The 21,568-nt window shown below is 50.9% G+C and overlaps 1 protein-coding gene across 1 annotated transcript in view; it reads right to left on the reverse strand.

The window, feature by feature from the left end:
- Positions 1–21,568, reverse strand: part of MYO18B (myosin XVIIIB) — a 242,643-nt gene that overhangs the window by 74,037 nt on the left and 147,038 nt on the right. Inside the window, exons 34-38 of the mRNA XM_047828294.1 lie at positions 6,106–6,219; positions 5,120–5,200; positions 4,703–4,819; positions 1,896–1,979; positions 689–826 (exon numbers count right to left, since the gene is read on the reverse strand). Coding sequence (XP_047684250.1) covers positions 689–826; positions 1,896–1,979; positions 4,703–4,819; positions 5,120–5,200; positions 6,106–6,219 — 534 coding nt within the window. The remainder of the gene's footprint in view (positions 1–688; positions 827–1,895; positions 1,980–4,702; positions 4,820–5,119; positions 5,201–6,105; positions 6,220–21,568) is intronic.

The raw sequence follows: 21,568 nt of genomic DNA on the forward strand, positions 1-21,568 counted from the left end.
TCTTACCTGCCCTGCTCAAGATCCAGCATCAATGTCACCTCCTCCTGGAGGCCTCCCTGATTCCTCAGCTTAAAAAGACCTCCTTGCCCCCCAAACCTCACAGCCCTCTGTCCATATTATGGGTATTTATGTACCTATTTTACTCACATCTCCTACAAAACTCCCATGTTTCTGAAAAGCAGAATCTGCTTTGTACATCTGTCTTTCATGTGCCTAAAACAGAGCCTGGTACACGCTAGGTGCAAAATAAATTTCTGCTCAAAGTGAGTGTCGGGTGCATAAGTGCATGAGTGGTCAGATGGGGACAGGCAGAACGGGACCGATGGATAAAAACACGGACAGAGGGGTCAAGGTCTGAAGAAAGGGAAAGAACAGAGGGAGAGAAGAAAGCATGGAGAAAGGAAGGAAGAAAAGACATAAGGAGGGTGATGGATGGAATGATGGCATATGGACGTGGATGGAGATACATAGAGGTGGGTAGGCTGGATGGATAGTTATCTGTGGGACCGCGTGGTTGAAGGAAGGCAGAAAAGAGGGAATGGGGGAAGCAACACGGATGAGAGACGGGTGAGGAATGTGTATCCAGAGAAAGGCATGCGTGGATGGAGGGACGGTCAGAGGACGGACGGAGCTTACACGAAAGCCCCACGGCTCTAGGCACGAGCAATGTTTACATGTCCACGCATACCTCAAATCTCTTAATCTGCACTTTCTGGAACTCCGTCTTGTTCTCCAGGTCACAGATGACTGCCTCCTGCCTGCTGACAATGGCTCGATCCACGGTGGACTGTTCCAGGTACTCGATGCGCATCTGGGCCACCTGCAGCTGGGAACGAGCCCAAAAGATCCATTGGCCACCTGCTGGCCCTGAGTCCCAGAATGGAGACATATGCAGGACTCAGCCCCAGGCCCATTGCCACGGCCTCCTTCCTGGCTCTGGTGATACATGTTAAAGACACAAGTGCCAACTGCCGATCCCCTCATGCCAAACCCTGCCCCTGCATCTCAGATGCTGGAGGTGATGTTTCCCGTGTCTTCCATGTCCAACACAAGACTCAGTCAGTCCTTTGCTTACCTCCTTTCCCTGCTCTGCTAAGGGGGCAAAGCCAGCGTGTGAGCCGCGAGCTTCGGCACCCAAGGATGCAACCAAAAGTGGGCTTGGGAGCCAAGCATATATACCAGACTTCAAAGCCAGGCTCTGCCACTCTCCAGCCGGATGCATCTGGGCAGGCCGGGTCCCTTCCATGAGCTCATTCTTTCTTTCTTTTTCTTTTTCTTTTTCTTTTTTTCCTTTCTTTCTTTCCTTTTTTTTGTCTGAGGATTGAAGGCGATTAGCGCCTGGTATATGATTAATACCCAACAGATGCCTACTGCTGCTATTATTTTTGTGGTATTTGGTATTACTCATCCCCATGGACATTTGCTTGAGGTTCTGTCATTTCGACAGAAACTCTAAGCAGGCACAGGCGACAGACCTTAGAAGCGCTTTGAGAATCCCATGGATGATAGCAGCCCTAGCTAATGAGTGAAATTCAGGGGCGTTTGGAGGAAATATGGCTTCAAAGGAAGATTTCACAAAGGACAATGGTCCTGTCTTGCACAGACCATCCCTTTCCCCTTGGAACCATTTCTCAGAGGGGGAAACTCTTGCACTGAATGGCTGATGAGTTTCACTGCACAGGGCGTCTTTGGATGTCACACTGGCATGAGCAAAAGTCAGCGTGTGTGTGTGTGTGTGTGTGTGTCTGCTGGGATCGTTCTCAACTCCTTTGGTGCACAACTGAAGTTGAGTGGATGAATGAATGAGTGAGTGACAGTTTCTGGGATCCAAACTGGGAGGTCCCAGAGGGAACCCTTCCTTTCGTCTCCGCACTGTGGCGGCTCTGAGCACATACTTGTTCTTGAAGTTTCTGTTTCTCCTTCTTGGCTTCCTCCAGCTGCAGCTGTAGGTCTTGGATCTGCCCAATGTCAGTAGCAGACTGGTGAGACAAAAAAAAAAAAAATGTCACCTTGAGGCTTTGCGGGGAAACTACTGCTGGAAATCCCTTCTCCCCACCCCCAGATGTCTAAGACTCTCAGAACCTGTGACACAATGGCTCGTTCCAGAAAGTTACTGCTCACATCCTTCCGACATTGTTCGTCTCAATGTCCGCTGAGTCACTCCCGTTATATAAGCTGATGGCTTTGGTCAACTGCCGGCATGCTGTTCTATACCCTTGAGAGCCCAGATAGAAATGGGCTGGCCACAGCGGTAGGGCCAGATACTGAGGGAAGAGAACTCTTGCATGTCAAGTGACTGGGATTCTAGACTTGGCCTTGCCCTCTCTGCACCTCAGTATCCCCATCTATAAAATGGGCTGATAGTCTCTGCTTAGCTCCTCCATGTAGGGTTTGTTCAGAGATTAAATGCAGTGGAGACTATAAAGATCCTTTAAAAAAAAAAAGTAGAACCAAACTGTTAAGCATGATTATCTCCAAAGAGAGGGATTCCAGGGGGAAGGCAGACCCCTCACTTTCTATTTCCTGCATGTTATGTATTTTGTAAATTATTTATAATGCGCATAGGAGTACACTGCTTTTGTAACTGATCAAATGAAGAAATTTCCCTTCTGACCCCAAATAGGTGTGATTCACAAAGGTAGAAGATGGCATAGGCTATTTTGGTGATGGCTGTTTTAATGTTGATGAAATATATCAGTGGTTATTTTTGTTACCGTTATTCCTTGTTTAGCAGAAATTCCCACGGATCCCATCTTGGTAGGATGCACCTGAAGCCTGGTAGGCACTGTACCACGGGTCCCCTCTGGGGTACAATGTGGGGATAATGCTCATTACTCCTGGAGGGGCTATCTTCCCCGTTATGCAGATCAGAAATCTGCCAGGGATGCCCTCACTCATCTGTCAGCTCCACCCCCAAGCCTCTGCCGTGCCCCAGCCTGCCACTATGCCTCCTGATTGCCTCCTGGGTCCATCCCTCGCCCATGTCCACTCTGCCTCCCCAGTACAAGCCAGCCACAGTCTTCATTCATTCACCAGCTGTTTACTGGGTGCCCTATTCCACACCAGGCACTCTTTCTAGACTCTGGGATCCAGCGTAGGACAAGACAAGTACGTCCAGGCGTGGCATCCTGGCTGATCCTCTCTCTCCTGCTCGTGCCCCTGAAAAAACTTGCCAATGATTCCCATCACACAGAGAGTAAAATCCAAACTCATCTCGGCCCCCAAGCCCCTGCTCTGCTGGCCTTGCCAAACTCATCTTGCACCACACTCCCCTCGCTGGCCTCCTGCCAGGCTCTCAAATGCACCATCCCAGCCCTTTGCATGTGCTGTTCCTTCTGCCTGGAACATTTCCCACACCCCTCACTATGCCATTCAACCTCACTGACTCCTGTTCCTCATTTGGATCTCCATCTGAGGGCCACCTCCTCAGGGAAGGCTTCCTTGACCTCTAACCTCAGTCAGGAGTCCCAGAACCATGTTCATTTCCTTTCTGGACTGTCAGCTCAGTTTGCAAACATTCCCTCTGTTCTGGGTGATTATGTGAGAAGGTCTGCCCAGCTCATGAAACTGGGAGCCACATGCACGCAGGAATGGGATATGCTTTTGCCCAACGTGGCATCCTTGGCATTTGACATGGTACCTAACACATGATGGGGGGCACAGTAAATATTAGATAAATGAACGGATATCTCAATAGATGTATGGAGTGGTAGATGAATAGATGGAAGGGTGAATGGATAGGTAGATGGGTGATGAATGGGTAAGTGGGTGGAGGGAGGGATGGATGGATGGATAGAGGGACAGGTGAGTGGCTGGGTGGGTGCGTGGACAGATGGGCGGGTAGATGGGTGGATGGGTAGATGGGTGGATAAAATGAGGATAGGTGGATGGGTGATGAATGGGTAAGTGGGTGGAGAGATGGATGGATGGATGGATGGATGGACGGATGGATGGGTGGATGATGGATGGATGGATGGACGGATGGAGGGATGGATAAGTGAGTGGCTGGATGGATGGGTGGATGGATGGGTGGATGGATGAATGGATAGATGGATGGATGGAGGGATGGATAGGTGAGCGGCTGGATGGATGGGTGGATGGAGGCATCAATGAGTGGGTAAATGGGTGGGTGGGTGGGTGGATGGATGGATGGATTGATGGCTGGCTGGCTGGCTGGATGGATGCATGGATGGATGAGTGGCTGGATGGATGGGTGGATGATGGATGGATTGATGGATGGATGGGTGGATGGATGGATGGATGGATGGAGGGAGGGAGGGATGGAGGGATGGATAGGTGAGTAGCTGGATGGATGGGTAAATAGGTGGGTGGATGGTAGATGGGTGGATAAAAATTGGGGATAAGTGGATGAGTGGACCAATGAGCAGAAGAATGGTGGATGGATGAATATTTTGATGGATATATAAAAAGGGCATGCGGGTGGGTGAATGTGTAGATAGGTGTATAAATAAATCAAAACTTTTCTTGGTGGAGATGTCTTCCAATAATGCATGCCCATCTGAGGGTGACATCCTCCTCTATCAGGACCCCACAAAATTTCACAATCCCTATTTATCCTTGTGGCATTTACCCCTCCAAGGTCCTCAGACCAGAGAGGAGGGGCCCAACCACATCCCCCTGGCAATATCTCCCGCCTCCCCGGCCCAAGGCCACCAAGCCTCCTTCCACTTTCCGTCGCTACCTGAGCAATGAGGTCCTTGTGCTTCTGCATGAGGTCGTTCAGGTCGTCCTGGTCCTCATCGAGGCGCTTCAGCAGGTCAGCCCTCTCAAACTGCAGCCGGCATAGCTGCTCATCCACCTGGCGGGAGGCAGGACAGTGGTGGGGTGGAGGTAGAAGGGTGGGTGGGAAGGTGACAGCAGGGGCCTGACGAGGAGCAAAGTGCGGGGGCTCGCCTGTGCGTGCATCAGAGGAGTGACCGTCCACCTGAGAGGCTGGCCGTGGGGGTGTCAGTGACAGCTCTGGGTGTGTGTGCATGCATGTGCATGTGTAACAGGGCAGCGTGTGTCTATGTGGATGGACGTGTGTCCATGTAAGCCCACACGGGATTACATGTTATGTCCATTTTAAGTGCGCCTGGGACACAGTGTGAGTGCAAACCCCTGTAATCTCCACGAGAACCGGGACTTTGTTCTGTTCACAGAGACATCCCCAGCACTCGGCCTGCATACAGCAGGTGCTCTGTAAATAGATAATTGGGCAGATGGATAAAATTAGACGCATATTTTACCTATGAGGGCATTTATTTTGTGTGCGTGTCTGGCGATTTTGTAGGTAAGTGTGTACATTCGTGTGTGTGTGTGTGTGTGTGTGTGTGTGTGTGTGAATGTTTGTGGTAAGTTCCCCTTAAAGGGTCCAACAGGGATCTGGAGACAAGCTTTTGCCTATGAATCTGTGGCTATACCTAAACTTCGGGATTTTAGATGCGGAGTAAAAATTTAAGTCAACCTTGTACACCCAGACAGGGCACTTAGAAATGCACACCCAATTTTCACCCATATATTAGATTCATAATATATGTTCATTTCCCCCATTCAGTGGTGAGCACATAGTAGGTTCCTAATAGATGGCTGGGTACCTTAGAGGAGTGAGCCTAAGAGGGCCCATGAGGGATGCCCTTGTCTCCACGTGTAAGAATGAATATGCAGTAACCCAAATGTAATGCCCAAGTCCCCTGTTATGATGGTGAGCACACAGTAGGGCTACAACAGGGGCCTGGGACCACTCACGTGGTGAGCACACTATGGGCACACCACAGACAGTTTTGTTCCCAGCCAGGGTACTGAGCAAACAGTAGGCTCACAATGAATGCATCCCCACAGTGCTGAGCACACAGTCGGTCTACAACAAGTTTCCTTGACTACCTTTGGGGAGATGAACACATAGTTGATCCTCACATATGCCCTTATAGCTTTATAGTGCTCAGCTCATAATAGGATGCCTGCTCTCTCAGAGTGTTGACCCGGCAAGTCTTCAGTAAGTGCCCTCGGCCCCTCTGGTAGTGCTGAGTACACAGTGGTCCCATGCTAGTTCCCAGAGCCCTATGCTGGCCCCAGGTCCCCGCAACTCTAGGAAGGGGCAGGTACCAGGCTCTTATTCCGGGTCATGTTCTCCAGCTCGCTGTGCATACTCTCCAGGTCCGCAGTCAGCGCCTTCTGGGTCTTCAAAGCATCCTCACACTTGGCTTCACTCTGCTCCAGCTGCACCAGGCAGGGGAATGAGAAGGGAAGGGGAGGGGAGGGGAAGGGAAGGGAACGGAGGACAAGGGAGGGGAGGGGAGGAGAGGGGAGGGGAGGGGAGGGGAGGGGAGGGGACAGGAGAGGAGGGGAGGGGAGGGGAGGGAAGGGAAGGGAAGAGAATGGGAGGGAAGAGAAGGGAAAAGCCTCATGATGCCACCTCCTTGAATGTCCTTCCCCTCCAGCCCAGCCCAGCCCCTCCCAAGTGGCAGAATAATTTACAGATGATCTTCTCCTCCCGTCTGTCTTCACAGCTATTCATCAACCCACAATGAGGGGAGGAGAACGTGTTTGCATCTGAGATGGCCAGGCTCTGAGATACTCAAAATTGAACGGGCACTGTCCCATGAAATCAGGCTAGCCCGCTTCAGTGACAGTAGCTGGTCCCCAGCTCTGCTCAACAAATATTTGCTGACACCCACTTAGTGCAGGCAGAGAGCAGTCAGCCTGGGCCCTTCCCACCCGCTGTGGGGAAGACAGGCAGGGACAGCCTCCCTGAGGAGCACAGGAAGAAAGCCATGGAGACACTGGGAACACAGGATGAAACCGGGGAAGGCCTTCTGGAGGAGGTGCTCAAAAGTCAGTGGGAACTTGCCAAGTAGATGTTTCTTAACCAGGTTTCAGAATTGTAAACCCCCTCTAAATGGTATGCAACATATTTGCCATGTAAGCATTTTTCCTGGGTTCTTGAAGGTTAAGAGCCACTGACCTAAACAAAGTTTCTCTTTCTCACCCTTTTCTGTCTCATCTGATGTTCACCCACTGGCACACAGTAGGCCTCTTATTTTAGCAAAGTGGGGCCATCAAAATAGGTACAACTATCTTCCATGGCCCCAGAAGACAGACTTTCCCTGTTGGAGAAAACCACATCCGGGCACAAACCCTAAGTCCATTCTGCACCTGTCAGTTTCCCCTTGATTTCCGAACCCTAGAATCTCTGAGCAGAAAACACCCTTAGAGATCGCCCGAGGAAAACACTCAGGGCTCAGAGAGGGACAGTGCCTTGCCTGAGGTCACACAGCTGCAAGGAGTGAAGACGCCACTCGATATTGTCCAGACTCACAGATTTTCTCACTGCCAAGCCACAGTCCCTCCAAAACAGTTAATAATATTAAGGTGCGTGCTCACAAGACAGAACAAAAAAGCAAGCTGGAGTCCTCATGAAATGACATGCATACAATCTCTGATCCCTGAGGCCACTGAGTAAGTGAAGGGGCCCCATTGATCTGTAAAAGGAAAACAGCTGAGCCAAGGTGGAGGCCACCCCAGGACAACTGGCCAAGAGCCCGTCCGGGATCATTTTTATCTCCTTCCCAACTGGGCAGAGAATATCTTCCTCAGGATATCCGGAGCTCAGCCCAGATGTTAGAATGATGCTAATGGCAACGGAAGGCGGGGACAATGGAGGTCACCAATGATTCGCACATCTCCGGTCAAGTGCTCTGGGAAAGGTACTACTCTCATTTTCCCTCGTAATCCTCATCTGTGAGGTGTGCATGGCTATTATCCCATTATACACGTGGGGAAATCGAGGCCCTGAGCTTTCTCACACTGGCACCTCTAGTTCTAGCCCCACCCCACTGCCGGCAGCCACCATCCACAAAACTCCCATTTTCCAAAACCCCAAGAACAATGTATTCCTGCAGTGGGCTCGGTGGGGGACAGCCCGTTTCCCTGGGTGGGACAGCTGAGGTGCATGGTGTGTGATGTGGAGGCATTGTTAGAGCATCATCGACAGAGGAGGTGAGACGTCTTATCTTCCCGCAGGAGGCTCCAGGGGCCTCTGGGCAAGGCACAGAGGTGGCAGAGCAAGGCCAGGCCCTGGTTCTCGCAGGAGTCGGAGGCCTCACTAAGGAGAAGCATTTAAGCTAAGACCTGAAAGATGCAGCCATGTACATATCTAAGAAGAAGAGTGCCCTGAGTGGAGGAAGTAGCTGGTGCAAAGGTCCTGAGGTAGGAACAAGAACAAAAGCGGAAGCGGTGCTGAGGGACAGAAAGGGAGCCAGTGTGGCTGGACAGCTGTACGGGGAGGAGGGGGACGGGGTGCTGAAGTAGCAGATGGGGCAAAGGGCACATTGGTGAAGCTAGTGAACCGACCTCAGTCAGTAGGGAAACCTCTGGTGGAGCGGGAGGAGGAGGGTGGCATGATCTACCCCTGGCTGCTGTGGGCAGGATGGGCTTTAGCGGACACAACTGGAAGGAGGGCAGCCGATGAGGACACACTGTGGTATGTGCCAAGAAGAAAAGGTCTGGGCGGGCAGGAGCTGGTAGGCCGTCCTGGGAGATGACGTCAGATAACTAACAGCGGAAGGGAGGGAGGAATCACACAGGGCCCTGTTGCCAGGCCAAGTTGCGTGGCCCGGGGCCAAGAGGCGAGCCACAGCCACTGTCAGGAACGGAACAGTGTGGTTCCAAAGACAAGGACAGCAGTTCCCGACCTGGGCTGAGGGTTTTGGCAGCACGGTGCCCTGGCCCTCAGAGCCTCCCCGGACAGAGACGGGCATGGCTATTGGGGTTATTCTTAGCTCCTGCTGGGTTTGGGATAGGATCATCTTGGCCCCGATGGGTTTTGGCATGAACAGCTGCACCTGCTACCGTTGTCTGGGGACCATTTCCAGGGCGCTGTGCTTTCTCCGTCTTGCTTCAGAAAAGCCCCGTAAGAGCTCTTGAGAGCAGGGTACCTCCATTAGGACTGGCTGATATATGAGGACACCGACGCTCACAGAGCGGAGAGGCCTTGCCCAGCGGTCACGCAGCCGGTCAGCGGAGAAGCCTGGTGCGTCTGACTCCAGAGTCCAAGTTCTTCATTGCTGGGCTCCACCGCCCCTCATGAAAAGAACTCTCTGGAAAGTCTGGACCGCGCGGGGAGGGCGGATTAAGAGAAAGAGAAAGCTCGGTTGCAGAGTGAATGGTTGACCCAGTGGCTTGGTGTTCCAATGGGAACCCCCCGGGCAGTGTCATGACGGCCTGGACCAGGCCGGGGGCTGGATCAGTCAGAGACAATGGAACAGAACTCGGGGGTTGAATCCCTGCGGTCAGTGGGACCGAGGAAACACGCATCATCCCCGGAGCCTCCTGGCACCGAGGAGCCTCCCGGAGATAAACACGTTCATCCCCGAGGGACGAGGAACGAAACCAACACTTCCGGGCGCTTGCGAAGTGCCAGCTCCCACCACGTGTGGGGGTCAGAGCTTGGGCATAGAGCCAGGTCTGGAGGATCGGCCTCTCTCACTTGGTCACGTGACCTCGTGCCTCAGTTTCCTCACCTGTAAACTGGGCAGAGCCGTATCACTACGGAGTCCTGCGCAGTGAGTGAGTGAGACCCTGGGAGTGCTTAGCACCGTGTCTGGCAGCGAGAAAACCCTAAAATAGTAATGACAGTTGTCACTCTTGTTTGCCCCTTTCATTCCCTTTAACAGCCTAAGAAAGTTTTTTTTTTTTTTAATTTATTTATTTTGAGAGAGAGTGCGTGCACGCACAAGCAGGGGAGGGGCAGAGAGAGAGAGAGGGAGAGAGAGAACCCCAAGCAGGCTCCGCACTGTCAGCGCAGAGCCTGAAACGGGGCTCGATCCCACAAACCGTGAGATCATGACCTGAGCCGAAATCAAGGGTTGGACGCGTAACTGACTGAGCCAGCCAGGTGCCCTGAAATGGGTGTTTTTAACCCCGTTTTGGAGGCAAGGAGAATGACAGAAAGAATGTCAGGTTCCTGCCACCAGGGTGAGGCAGGGCCTCGGCTCCCACCATCGCAGGGAGGAACTTCAGGCTTCCTGGCAGACCAGGGAGAGAGGAGGGAGGGGGCCCACCAGAGGCACACAAGCCAGTAGGATCTGGAGGGGCAAAACCAGAGCCGCCTGCCAGCCCGAGGCCCCCACCGGGCAGGCTCCGGGCTGCCGCTGACAAGCCATCTAAATGCCGAGCTTTAAAAATGTCAATTTATTACACTTTAGGGAGCGGGAAGAAATACAGGGCCATCTCGGGCTGATTTTCCATTATGGATGACCCGGTGTAAGAATAACTCACCGCACGTTATTTCCATATGGGGGCTGTTTGAGTGACGTTTTTATGAAGTCGGGTGGCAAGTCATGCTGGGGCTGAGATCAGACCTTTCGGGGGAGTGACACAGCCCAACGCTGCTTGGAAAACGCCCTCCCTTCCCGGGAGGCACTCCAGGAGGAGCAGTCAGAGAGCAGAAGGGAGTTGGGCAGCCAGGACTCCCCTCAGGAAGGGTTATGGGGGTCCACTCTCCTGTCCTCGTAGCCAGTGTAAGCACTGAGGATCCCAGGGGGCAGGGGACACCTCACACCTTTCGGCTCTGCGTCACCATCTTCTGCGTGGACGAGCCCTCTGGGTTGGTTCCCTGCCAGACCTCCAAGATGCAGGGTGGAGAGGGTTCAGGGGACAATCATCTCTCTCCAGACCTGTCTTGGGGCTGGGTCCCCAACATGCTCCCAATGAGACAACGGACTTGATTTTCGTACACGTTCATGTTTTCTTTTCTCCTCCAAATCTAGTTTTTCGTAAAACCAACACGACAGTACTGAAGGTATATGGAACAAAGCACCCAACGCCTTCCATGACTGGAAGCTTCTCTTCCTCCTGCACACGGTGTCATTCAATCGAGCACCCTTCCCTGGAATCTGCTCGAATTCAGAAAGGCGGGCATCCAGGCAGGGTGTCATTTCTGCCCCGGCCCCTTGACCTAGGAGTCTTCTCTATGCTATAGCTACAGGTGGGAACGTGCTTCCTGACCTTGTGCATGAACTAAGGGCTTCCTAGCTTTGTTCTGGTGAGGTCCTGACTCTCCAGGGATTGTGGGAGAGCCCCGAATGTCCTTGAAGCCTGGTGCTCTCCCAGGCAAGAGGAAATGACAGATCAAAGCACTGCATGAATCTGGACAAGGGATGTCATGGACGTTGGTTATGACCAACTCTTACTCTGTGCCAGGCACTGCTCTGAGCACTTTTCACCAAAAGACGGGGCTGGCAGTGCATTCTCCCAATATGGCCTCTCATCCACCACAAGGTGGGACATTCATCGTTACCACAGCATTGCCTGGTGGTTAAGAACACACCCAATGGTCAGGCAGAATCGGGGTCCAATCCCAAATTTCTATCTATGAGCCTACGACCTTCAGCAAGTGACTTAGCCTCTCTGAACTTTCATTTTCCCATTCACAAAATGGGGAAAATAATGGTCCGTATTTTCATTGAGCAGGACTGCTGAGTACAGTTGTATTCGTTGTGCACTGCACAAGCCTAGGGGCTGCCATGCACATGGATTATGAAGATGAGCCCTTACCTGTGCCAGGCACTGCTCTGAGAACTTTTACTGTATGAACTCATTTATCCTTCACAATGACACTCTGAAGTAGGGTCAATAACCATTCTTGTTCTTACAGTCGAGGAAACTTAGGATAGAGAGGTCAAGGACTTACTGAAGGTCTCACAAGTGCTAAGTGGCAGACCTGGAATATGACACCCAGTCTGAGCCATTGCACTGCATTCCTCCAGTAACAGTGGTGCCCATGACGGATGTTTTACAGGGGAAATTCTGCGATGCGTCTGCACAGCATTTAATCTCCCTTCTTTTAAAAAAAATTTTTTTTCTTAATGTTTATTTATTTTTGAGACGGAGACAGAGCATGAGCGGGGGAGGGGCAGAGAGAGAAGGAGACACAGAATCGGAAGCAGGCTCCAGGCTCCGAGCGGTCAGCACAGCGCCCAACGCGGGGCTCGAACTCACGGACCCCGAGATCATGACCTGAGCTCAAGTCGGACGCTTAACCGACTGAGCCACCCAGGTGCCCCAATCTCCCTTCTTTTGATAGCAGCACCCCATCTCCCCTGCCAAAAAAAAAAAAAAATACCCATCCCCCAGATGTCCAAGTGTATCTGATAGATTTGACCCCCCCCCAGCAAGCTCTGAGAAGGGCATGTGACTCCGCCCAGCCAATCAGAACACCACTTCCCGTTCGCCAGCGCTTAGCTGTGGGGTAAGAGCCTAGAAGACGCCGGGATTTTGGGGAGACTATAGGAACGAAGTTGGTCCTTTGTGATGCAGGATGTGAGGTCGGAGTGTCTGGCAGTCCTTCCCAGCAGGAAAGAAGGGACGGCCTGAGAATATAAAGTGACATCAATGGTGCTGAGGCAGGAAACACATTCGCAATGACGTGGTTGGGGAATCTAGATCCGGCCAAGCCCGGAAGGCGCTGTCAGCCACAGAGTCAACACTCAAAGCCACTGGTGGCAGGGGCACCTGGGTGACTCCTCCGTTAAGCCTCCGACACTTGATTTTGGCTCAGGTCATGATCTCACGGTTTGCGAGTTCGAGCCCCACATCGGGCTCTGCGCTGTTAGCTCAGAGCCCGCTTGGGATCCTCTCTCTCTCTCTCTCTCTCTCTCTCACAAAATAAATAAAATAAACATTAAAAAAATTAAAAAAAAAAAAAAAAAACAAACCTTTGGTGATAGTGTTTGCTGACTGATCTGCTAAAAGTGTTGGACCAAAGTAGCTCGATCCAAACCTTGGGGAAGGATAACAATCATTCGTTGTCTGCCTATTCTGTGTACAGATCCCTCCTCACAGGGGGATAAATATCCCCCCTTCCTGATTGTTCAGTGGGAAAAAGACGAGGGAAGGAGATTTCTCCAACACCGACTCTATTAGGCACCGTGGGGGCCCTCGCTGTTCATTTTACCACTACGGCCCACAGCTGCCCTGCGAGGCAGGCCTCAGCCCACAAATGGGGAAACGGTAACCCCGGGCAGGGGAAGTGACTTGTCCGGGATCAGATCCGAGCCAATGGGACTCCAAGCCCCTGCTCTTCCTGGGCCACCACACAGCCCACGCCGCCGCAAGGAGCCTTTCCCTACTGCTGACTTCATCTGCAGCGTGCTCTCTGCAACATCTCCCTCCTCCCCTCCCTGCACTCCCTGGGAGGGCGATTGAGATTCCCATCACATATACATCAACTACAACCCGATGAATAGCATATTACTTGCCTATGCAAAGCCATCTGCCGGCTTTAAATACCTGGCGAAAATGTTTGCTTTGGACTTATTAAGCCACGAGATGAGTGGGCCAGACATATGGAATGAGGCGGGGAGAGGGGAAAATGCTGATGTTTTGGCAGAGCTGTTAGAACTTGGATTTCTGGGTCTGGCCGAGCAACTCGGAGGATTTAAGAATCCTGCATCGCAAATGCCACGGGCAAGCGTTCTAAGAAACGGTGTCTCTGGCGGGCTGATCTCGACACATCCCAGGCCTTGACATCCCGTCAGGGCGCTCGGAAGAATTAACCTTCCGTAGGAAGGCTTTCCCCCGAAGGGAATTAGCGGCATCTCAAACTATAGACAGCCCTGATATCGAACAAATTTATTAAATGCAAACATATTAAAAATGTCAGGCCAGGTCCACCAATGGTCTATCCGGCTCAGAAGTCTGATGACTGGGGCCCCAAGGGGAAACTTCCTAAAACCATCTGGTGGTTACTCTCTGTGTCCTTGGTCAAACAACTTGAGCACATATTAAACGTTCCATCGTCTTGCTTACCCTGTGCATCATTATTTATTGATGCATCGAAATGCTTTCTGGTTTCCATCCTCCTCAGAGTAAAAATAATCATTGTTAGTAGTGGACTAATCATAACCAGTCTCTGAATGCTTACCATGAATATGTTATTTGCAACTCGTAACAACTCTTTGAGGTAGGGACTTTCACCACCATTGTATAGATGAAGAAACTGAGGCTCAGAGAGGTTAGTTAACTTGTCAAGATCACACAGCTTGTAAGTGGTGAATGAGGCCAGGACCGGACCTGAATTTTAAACCCACAGCCTTTTCTTGTAAGCCCTGTGGCCCAGGCTTCCCCCCTGCTGAGTAAAACAGACCTCCTTTCACTTGTTTGGAGTCTATTTCTTTGAGGGTTTGAGAGTCCTTCCTCGGTAACAGAAGGTAACGACACTTACGGCAGTGAGCATCTCATAACGCATATAATGGTCGGATCACTAGGTTGTACACCTGAAGCTAATATAATATTGTACTCCAACTATCCTTCAGTAAAAATTAAAATGAAAAAAAAAGAGTCCTTCCTAATTTTGCATTATAGGATCTAAGGACTGCTCAGGTACTATATGATTAAACAGACTTTACGAATTTCCTTCTTGCCTTCACCTCTGGTTGCAGTGGCTTTCGCGTACCTTGATGTTCTCCAAAAAAAAGAAAACCTTGGAAAAGCAGGATAAGGTACACATAAAACGCCTCCCCTGCCCCCATCCTATCATGCCCTTATTTTTATTATATTTTCAGCACCCCATTGTCCCAGCACCCCATTGCTCCCCTAAATAGTGTTATTGTCTGAGTACCTCCCCGTGTTCCCACTAGATAATGGGCTCCTGGAGGCCACCTGGGGCTCGCTCCCCTCTGGGTCCCCACACGGTAGGGGCTGCACCCACATGTGCTGAGGGAGCCAAGGAAAGAGGTCAGCTCAGTGCATCACTAATCTGTCCCGGTCCGGAGAGGGGCGGGGCCGCCTGTGTCTGCAGCCCGAGCTGCCCACTGCCCCTGCTGCCTGAGCCAGTCCTGAACACCCCCTTGGGAAGCCACCTGCTGCCTGGCCGCTCCCAGTTCCTCCCGAGCACAGGTCTCTGACCCAGACACCGGCCGGAGTCCAGACAGCCAGCTCCACACAAAGGACAAGGGGCAGGCTGTGTGGGCAGGACCCTCCCCTGCAGGAGGAAATGTCCTGCATAGAGAGTGACCACAGACGTGTCCAGCAAACCTCCAGGGCTGGATCCTGAGTCCAGGCTAGAGACCCGGGTAGAGGGTGGTGGGCTTCCGGCCACCCTGCACCACCACGCTCACTTAGCCAGAACATTCGGCTAACCAGAACACCCTGTGCTTGACCAAGTTGTTTTAAATTTGGATTCCAAGATACCTAAGATTGACCAGTTGGGTTACCTGGCAATGAAGAGCTTCTGTTCGTAAAACGGCAAAGCTAAGAGAATGCAGCAGTATGCCCCGAGTTTGTCTGCAAAGTGGGAGACACTATTCGCAATATACATTACGAGCAAAGAGTTTTACATCCAGCATATCTCACAAATCACTAAGAAAAAGAGCCAGTAGTTTGAAAGAGGCACGTGCGGCTTGAACAGGACAGAAGTAGCCATCCAAATGGTCCATCTACTTCGACAAGGTGATCCACCTCGTTACTCATCGGGGAAATGCAAAACAGACCCACGGAACACCTCCTCCCTCAGAACGGCTAGGATGTGAATAACTAACAAAAGCAGGTGTTGACCACAAGGGACACCGGTGGGACTGTCATATCCGGCTGGCCGGAGTAAACGTGTCTACGGACACTCGGGAGAACCATTTGGCTACATCGACCGCAGTTAAAGAAACAGGTGTACTGTGACCCAGAGATTCTACACTTTTAGGTCTACACCCTACAGAGATGCACACACACACCCGCCTGCCTCCCGAATAAAATAACACGGGGAAGAAATGCCCACAGAGGCTGTATTCTTAATCACCAAAATCTGGATGCAACCTACATGCCCATCAACAGCACAATGGCTAGATTGTGATATAGTCTCAGAAATAGCAAGGAGAATGAACCAACTGCGACATACGATAATACCCGTAAATCTTGCACGCATAAATGGAGCAAAAAAAGCAAGACACCGGCCAACACATGTGGACGGTAGGAATCCATCCAAAGAGCAACAATGAGCAGATAATCGAGAAAAGGCACTCAAGAGGGCATCTGGCTCATCCCCCCCTCCCCGAAACCCACGGGTACCTTCCTTTATCTTCCTCACAATTCCTCGGTGCTGGATATGCCGGCCCTAGGATGGGCAACTCACCCCTGTTTGCCGGGGACGTTTCTGGTTTTAAAATCAGAAGTCCCATGCCCCAAGAACACCCTCAAACCTGCACAAAACCCAAAGGCTCCGACATTACAAATACAGGGGCTCAAATTCCAGTTCACCCGAATGGAAGGGTGAACACGGCTGGCGTGAACCCCTCCCAAAGTGCCAGCATCAGGAAAGACAGAGACGGAAAGACTGAGGGGCCATAACATCATGAAAACGAAGCACAAACACTTCTGCATCCTGTGTTGGATCCTGAACACGGAGAAAACTTGTTATGAAGAACATTGATGAGGGCAATGGACAAAATCTGAATCGTCAGCAGATAATATTGGGGGCTGGCAAACTTTCTGTTCAAGGACCAGATAGTAAATATGTTTGGCTTTGCAGGCAAAGAGGCAAAAATGAATGGTACATAGATAGACGATGGATGATAGATTAGATAGATATAGATATAGATATAGATATAGATATAGATATAGATATCTGTATGTAGGTACCATACTTACCTAACTGCTTTTCTTTTAAAAATTTTCTTAGGGTTTATTTATTTTTGAGAGACTGAAACCAAGCACAAGTCAGAGAGGGGCAGAGAGAGAGGGGGACACAGAATCCGAAGCAGGTTCCAGGCTCTGAGCTGTCAGCACAGAGCCCAACGCGGGGCTTGAACTCACGAGCCATGAGATCATAACCTGAGCTGGACACTCACCTGACTGAGCCACCCAGGCACCCCACTTATCTAACTACTTTAATGTAGCCATTGAAAAACATGAAAACCAGGGGCACCTGGGTGGCTCAGTCGGTTGAGCACCCAACTTCAGTTCAGGTCATGATCTCATGGTTCGTGACTCTGAGCCCTGCGTTGGGCTCTGTGCTGACAGTGCATAGCCTGCTTGGGATTCTCTCTCTCTCCCCCGCTCTCTCTGTCCCTTCTCCACTTGTGCTCTCTCTCTCTCTCTCTCTCTCTCTCTCTCTGTCTCTCTCCTTCTCAAAGTAAATAAATAATTAAAAACACACACACACACACATGAAAACCATTCTCAGCTCTCAGGCTGTGGCAAAAAGAAAAATCAAAAACCAACCAAACAAACAAACAAACCAGACACAACAACAACAAGAAATAGGCAGTTGGATTTGAGCTGGATTTGGCCTGTGGGTCATAGTTCGTTGACCCTCTGGATTAGAAAACAGTATTTTATCAACGTGAAATTTTCCGTTTTGAGCGGAACAAAGGGGCATTGTGTTTGTAACTGGTTTTTCGATGATTCAGAACGAGAAAAAATGAGAAAGCAAATGTGGTAGAATGTTACAAACTGATGAATCTTTTTTAAAGTTTATTTATTTACCTAGAGACACAGAGAGCAGGGGAGGGTCAGAGAGAGAGGGGGGGAGAGAGAATCCCAAGCAGGCTTTTCCCAGAGCCTGATGCGGGGCTTGGACTCTCGAACCGTGAGATCATGACCTGAGCAGAAACCAAGACTTGGACGCTTAACCAACCGAGCCACCCAGGTGCCCCACAAATTGATGAATCTAAATGAAGGATAAACAGGCATCCTCTTAACTATTCTTGCCACTTTAAGCTTGAAATTCCTTCAAAATACGTTATTTAAAAAAGAAATCCCACTTCCCCCCAAACTCTGTGGCTTTGGGCAAGTCTCCTATATGCTGGGCTCCCTCCTACCTGAAATGAGGGGGCTGCTTCCCACCAAAACTCACGGCCCATCCTGGGAGTCCCCACTGATCCACAGAGCATCTGGGGTGTGCGGACGCACTCCTACACTCTGGTCCCCAACAGAAGAGGTCCTGCTCACATGGCGTTCACTACACTCAAGTGGGTTGGTGGGGGGGGTGCAAATTAAGTCATGGCATCTAAGCGCTTGGTCCCACGCTTGGTCCCGAACCAGCCGCATGCCTGCCACCAATATCATGACTGTGAAGACGTCTGTGATGATGCTGGGGGATGGCCGGTTGCTCCGGGGGCCTGGCCCTCCACAGCTCTCAACTGTCACGGGTCCTTTTGGGGAGATGCGTAGACAGCACCCCCGGCCTATCATAAAACCAGCCTTTCTCCATTTGTAACAGCATTGGAAGTGTCAATATTTGTGGGGCGAACGGGCCGCGATAACCATGTTTTCACCCAATTACAATTTGGTTTTTATCTCCTCTGACAGGAGGTTATGTTAATATTGAGTCAATTCACTCCAACATCATCTTTAAAAAGGAAAAAAAAAATTTTTTTTGTCTCTTTGAATAAAATACCCAGGCCACCTGTCTCGTGGTTCCTGGCTGGGGAGGAAGGTGCTCACTCACACGAAAGATTCCCATCAGACTCATCTTCCCAGAGCTTATTAATTATTTTCAATGTCTCGTGGAAGCATGGGTGACACATGGTGACAAACATCCTGCCTAAGGGCACTGGGGATAAATCAAGGGTTATCGGTCTTCTGCACACTAGTGGTGGGGGTCGGGGGGGGGTGCTAAGGATGTTGCCTAGCCGTGGCTGGGAGTTCACATAGAAGATACACCAGGCTCAAGGGGCCCCCCCGAAGGGACAGAAACTGAGCTGGACTCCCCCGGTGGGAGGGCCTGTAGGAGCACCCCGGGATTCCCGCAGGGACGTGAGGACCCGGAGATGGCAGAGGGCCGACAGGAGATACATTCATGGGGGGGGGGGTGGGTAGTAGCAGCTTTAAACTCCCTTTTGTTGATGTCCGTGGGTTCAAATCCCAGCTTCATCTCTTACTACCTTTGTGACTTTGGACCAGTCTCTTGGTATGTTTACTTATTCGCCCAGTGTCTCCCTTGAAGGAGCTGGATGGTAAAGGGGGGACACAAGCAAGCAAAGTGGTGACTGTGAGAGAATGTCACCAAGTCTCAGTCATTGTACCCCCCAAAGGCCCTTCAATCCTTCCCCCTTCACTGCCCTACTTATCACCCACCCCCTGTATTTCTCATGCGAGGTTCTCATGTCTGCTGGCCCCTGGCCTGGTCCAAGCAATCCTCCTGCCACCTGATCTTCAGAGACAGAATTTTAAAATTTATATACAGTCTCGGCTTTTTGTGTCCAAGGTCTATCAGTGGCTTCCATTGTCCTCGGAATACACTGCGAGAGAATGTGCCACCCCAGAGGTAAACCCAGCAGACAGAGAGAGCCCAGAAGGGTGGGCCCTCAGCCAGCTCATGGGGGTCAGAGATGGCTCCCAGAAATGATGCCCACACCCAAGCTCAGAAGAGAACTAGACGGGGGCATCTGGCTGGCTCACTGGGTTAAGCGTCTGACTTCGGTTCAGGTCATGATCTCACAGTCCGTGAGTTCGAGCCCCAGGTTGGGCTCTGTGCCTGGAGCCTGCTTTGGATTCTCTCTCTCTCTCTCTCTCACTCTGCTCCTCTTCCATTCGCACTCTGTCTCTCTCTCCCCCTCTGTCTCTCAAAAATAAATAAACATTAAAAAAACACAAAAACAAAAGGAAGAGAACTAGATGGTCACCAGGCAAACAGGCTTCAGAAGAGAGAAGCAGGAGTCTGGCCAAAGGCACAGCCTGGGCAAAGGCCGGAAGGTGATGAGACAGGTGTGAGCGACCCCAAGCTGTCCCTAAGCTGCTGGTCAGACATGTCAGGAGCACGGGACCCAGACTTGGCACCCGTAAAGGTCACGTTGGAGAACCTGCATTGTATTCTGAGGACGATGGAAGCCAGTGACGGATCTTGAACACAAAAAGCCAAGACTGTATGTAAATTTTAAAATTCTTCCTCCGAAGATCGGGTGGCAGAAAGATTGTTTGGACCAGACCAGGGGCCAGCATGAGAAATACTGATGGTGGGGGGCACCTGGGTGGCTCAGTCGGTTAAGTGTCCGACTTCGGTTCAGGTCATGATCTCACGGTTTGTGAGTTCTGGCCCCGCATTGGGCTCTGTGCTGACAGCCCAGAGCCTGGAGCCTGCTTCAGATTCTGTGCCTCTCTCTCTCTCTCTCTCTCTGCCCCTCCCCCACTCACACTGTCTCTGTCTCCTTCAAAAATAAATACACGCAGGGGCGCCTGGGTGGCGCAGTCGGTTAAGCGTCCGACTTCAGCCAGGTCACGATCTCGCGGTCCGTGAGTTCGAGCCCCACGTCGGGCTCTGGGCTGATGGCTCAGAGCCTGGAGCCTGTTTCCGATTCTGTGTCTCCCTCTCTCTCTGCCCCTCCCCCGTTCATGCTCTGTCTCTCTCTGTCCCAAAAATAAATAAACGTTGAAAAAAAAATTTAAAAAAAAAAAAAAAAAAAAAAAAATAAATACACGTTAAAAAAAATTAAAAAAAAAAGAAAAAAAAGAAATACTGATGGTGGGTGATCAGTGGGCGGGGCGGGGGGGTGTCAAAGGGGAAGGATTGAAGGGCCATTTGGGGGTACAATGACTGAGACTTGGTGACAGCTTTGCACTCAGCACGAAGAGGGGGAACACGGTCCCCAGTATGAATGAAGTAAAGGAAAGAACTTGGGGGGTCTCCATTTTGCAAAAAGCAAATACCGTATTCCCTTTGGGGGAAGAGACAAAGGTCAAAGGCGTGAATTGAATGGGAAAAAAAATGTAAGCAACCAGTGTCCTGGAGAAAACGTCCTCTTCCAGGGTCTTGTGGGAGCCAGGTGCCAGCATCTGCTTCTCACAGATGTTATTTACGCACGGCGATGATCTCAATTACGTATCTTGGTTGTTGGGATTGCTTCTGTCTCCAGATTAGTTTGTTTCCAGTGGAAACATTCCATGGGAATTAATTAGTAATTGCTCCTAAAGAACAGGTGTCTTTAGATCATCCCCACACATCGCCCTGCCTAGTCTGTGCTACGAGGTCTTGTAAAATCGTTTGCCCAGAAACCAAAGTCTTCCGGCAGTCAACCCCTGTGACTCGGACGAGGGAGCCAGCGGGGAGCTCTACGTTTTAAAAATCATGGTCTTCAAGTTTTTATTTTAGAGAATTCTTGCAAATGCACAGTCATAGCGTTCTTTAAACCAGCCCCAGGCCTGGGAATATCATGCCCCTTTTTATTTCAAAAGACTTTTTATTAATGTTTTGAGAGAGAGGGAGAGAGAGACAAGGTGAGAGTGGGGGAGGGGCAGAGAGCGAGGGAGACAGAATCCGAAGCAGGTTCCAGGCTCTGAGCTGTCAGCACAGAGCCCGACATGGGGTTCAAACCCACAAACCGGAGATTGTGACCTGAGCTGAAGTCTTATGCCTAAGTGACTGAGGCAGCCAGGCGTCCCTCATGTCCCTTTGTACATGAGGAAAAGGAGGCTGCAACACAGGATATCTCACCCCAAATCATACAGCTAATTAGGCAGCAGAGGCAGGATTTGAACGCCAAAAGTTCTAGGACTCTTCCATGATTTATCACAAGGGTCTTAAACCACGGTATTATCAGAGATATATCCAAGGCTCCCAGTGGAAGGAAACTGGGTGAAA

This window comes from Prionailurus viverrinus, chromosome D3, assembly GCF_022837055.1.
Source record: "Prionailurus viverrinus isolate Anna chromosome D3, UM_Priviv_1.0, whole genome shotgun sequence".
In the NCBI taxonomy this organism is placed as follows: Eukaryota; Metazoa; Chordata; class Mammalia; order Carnivora; family Felidae; genus Prionailurus; species Prionailurus viverrinus.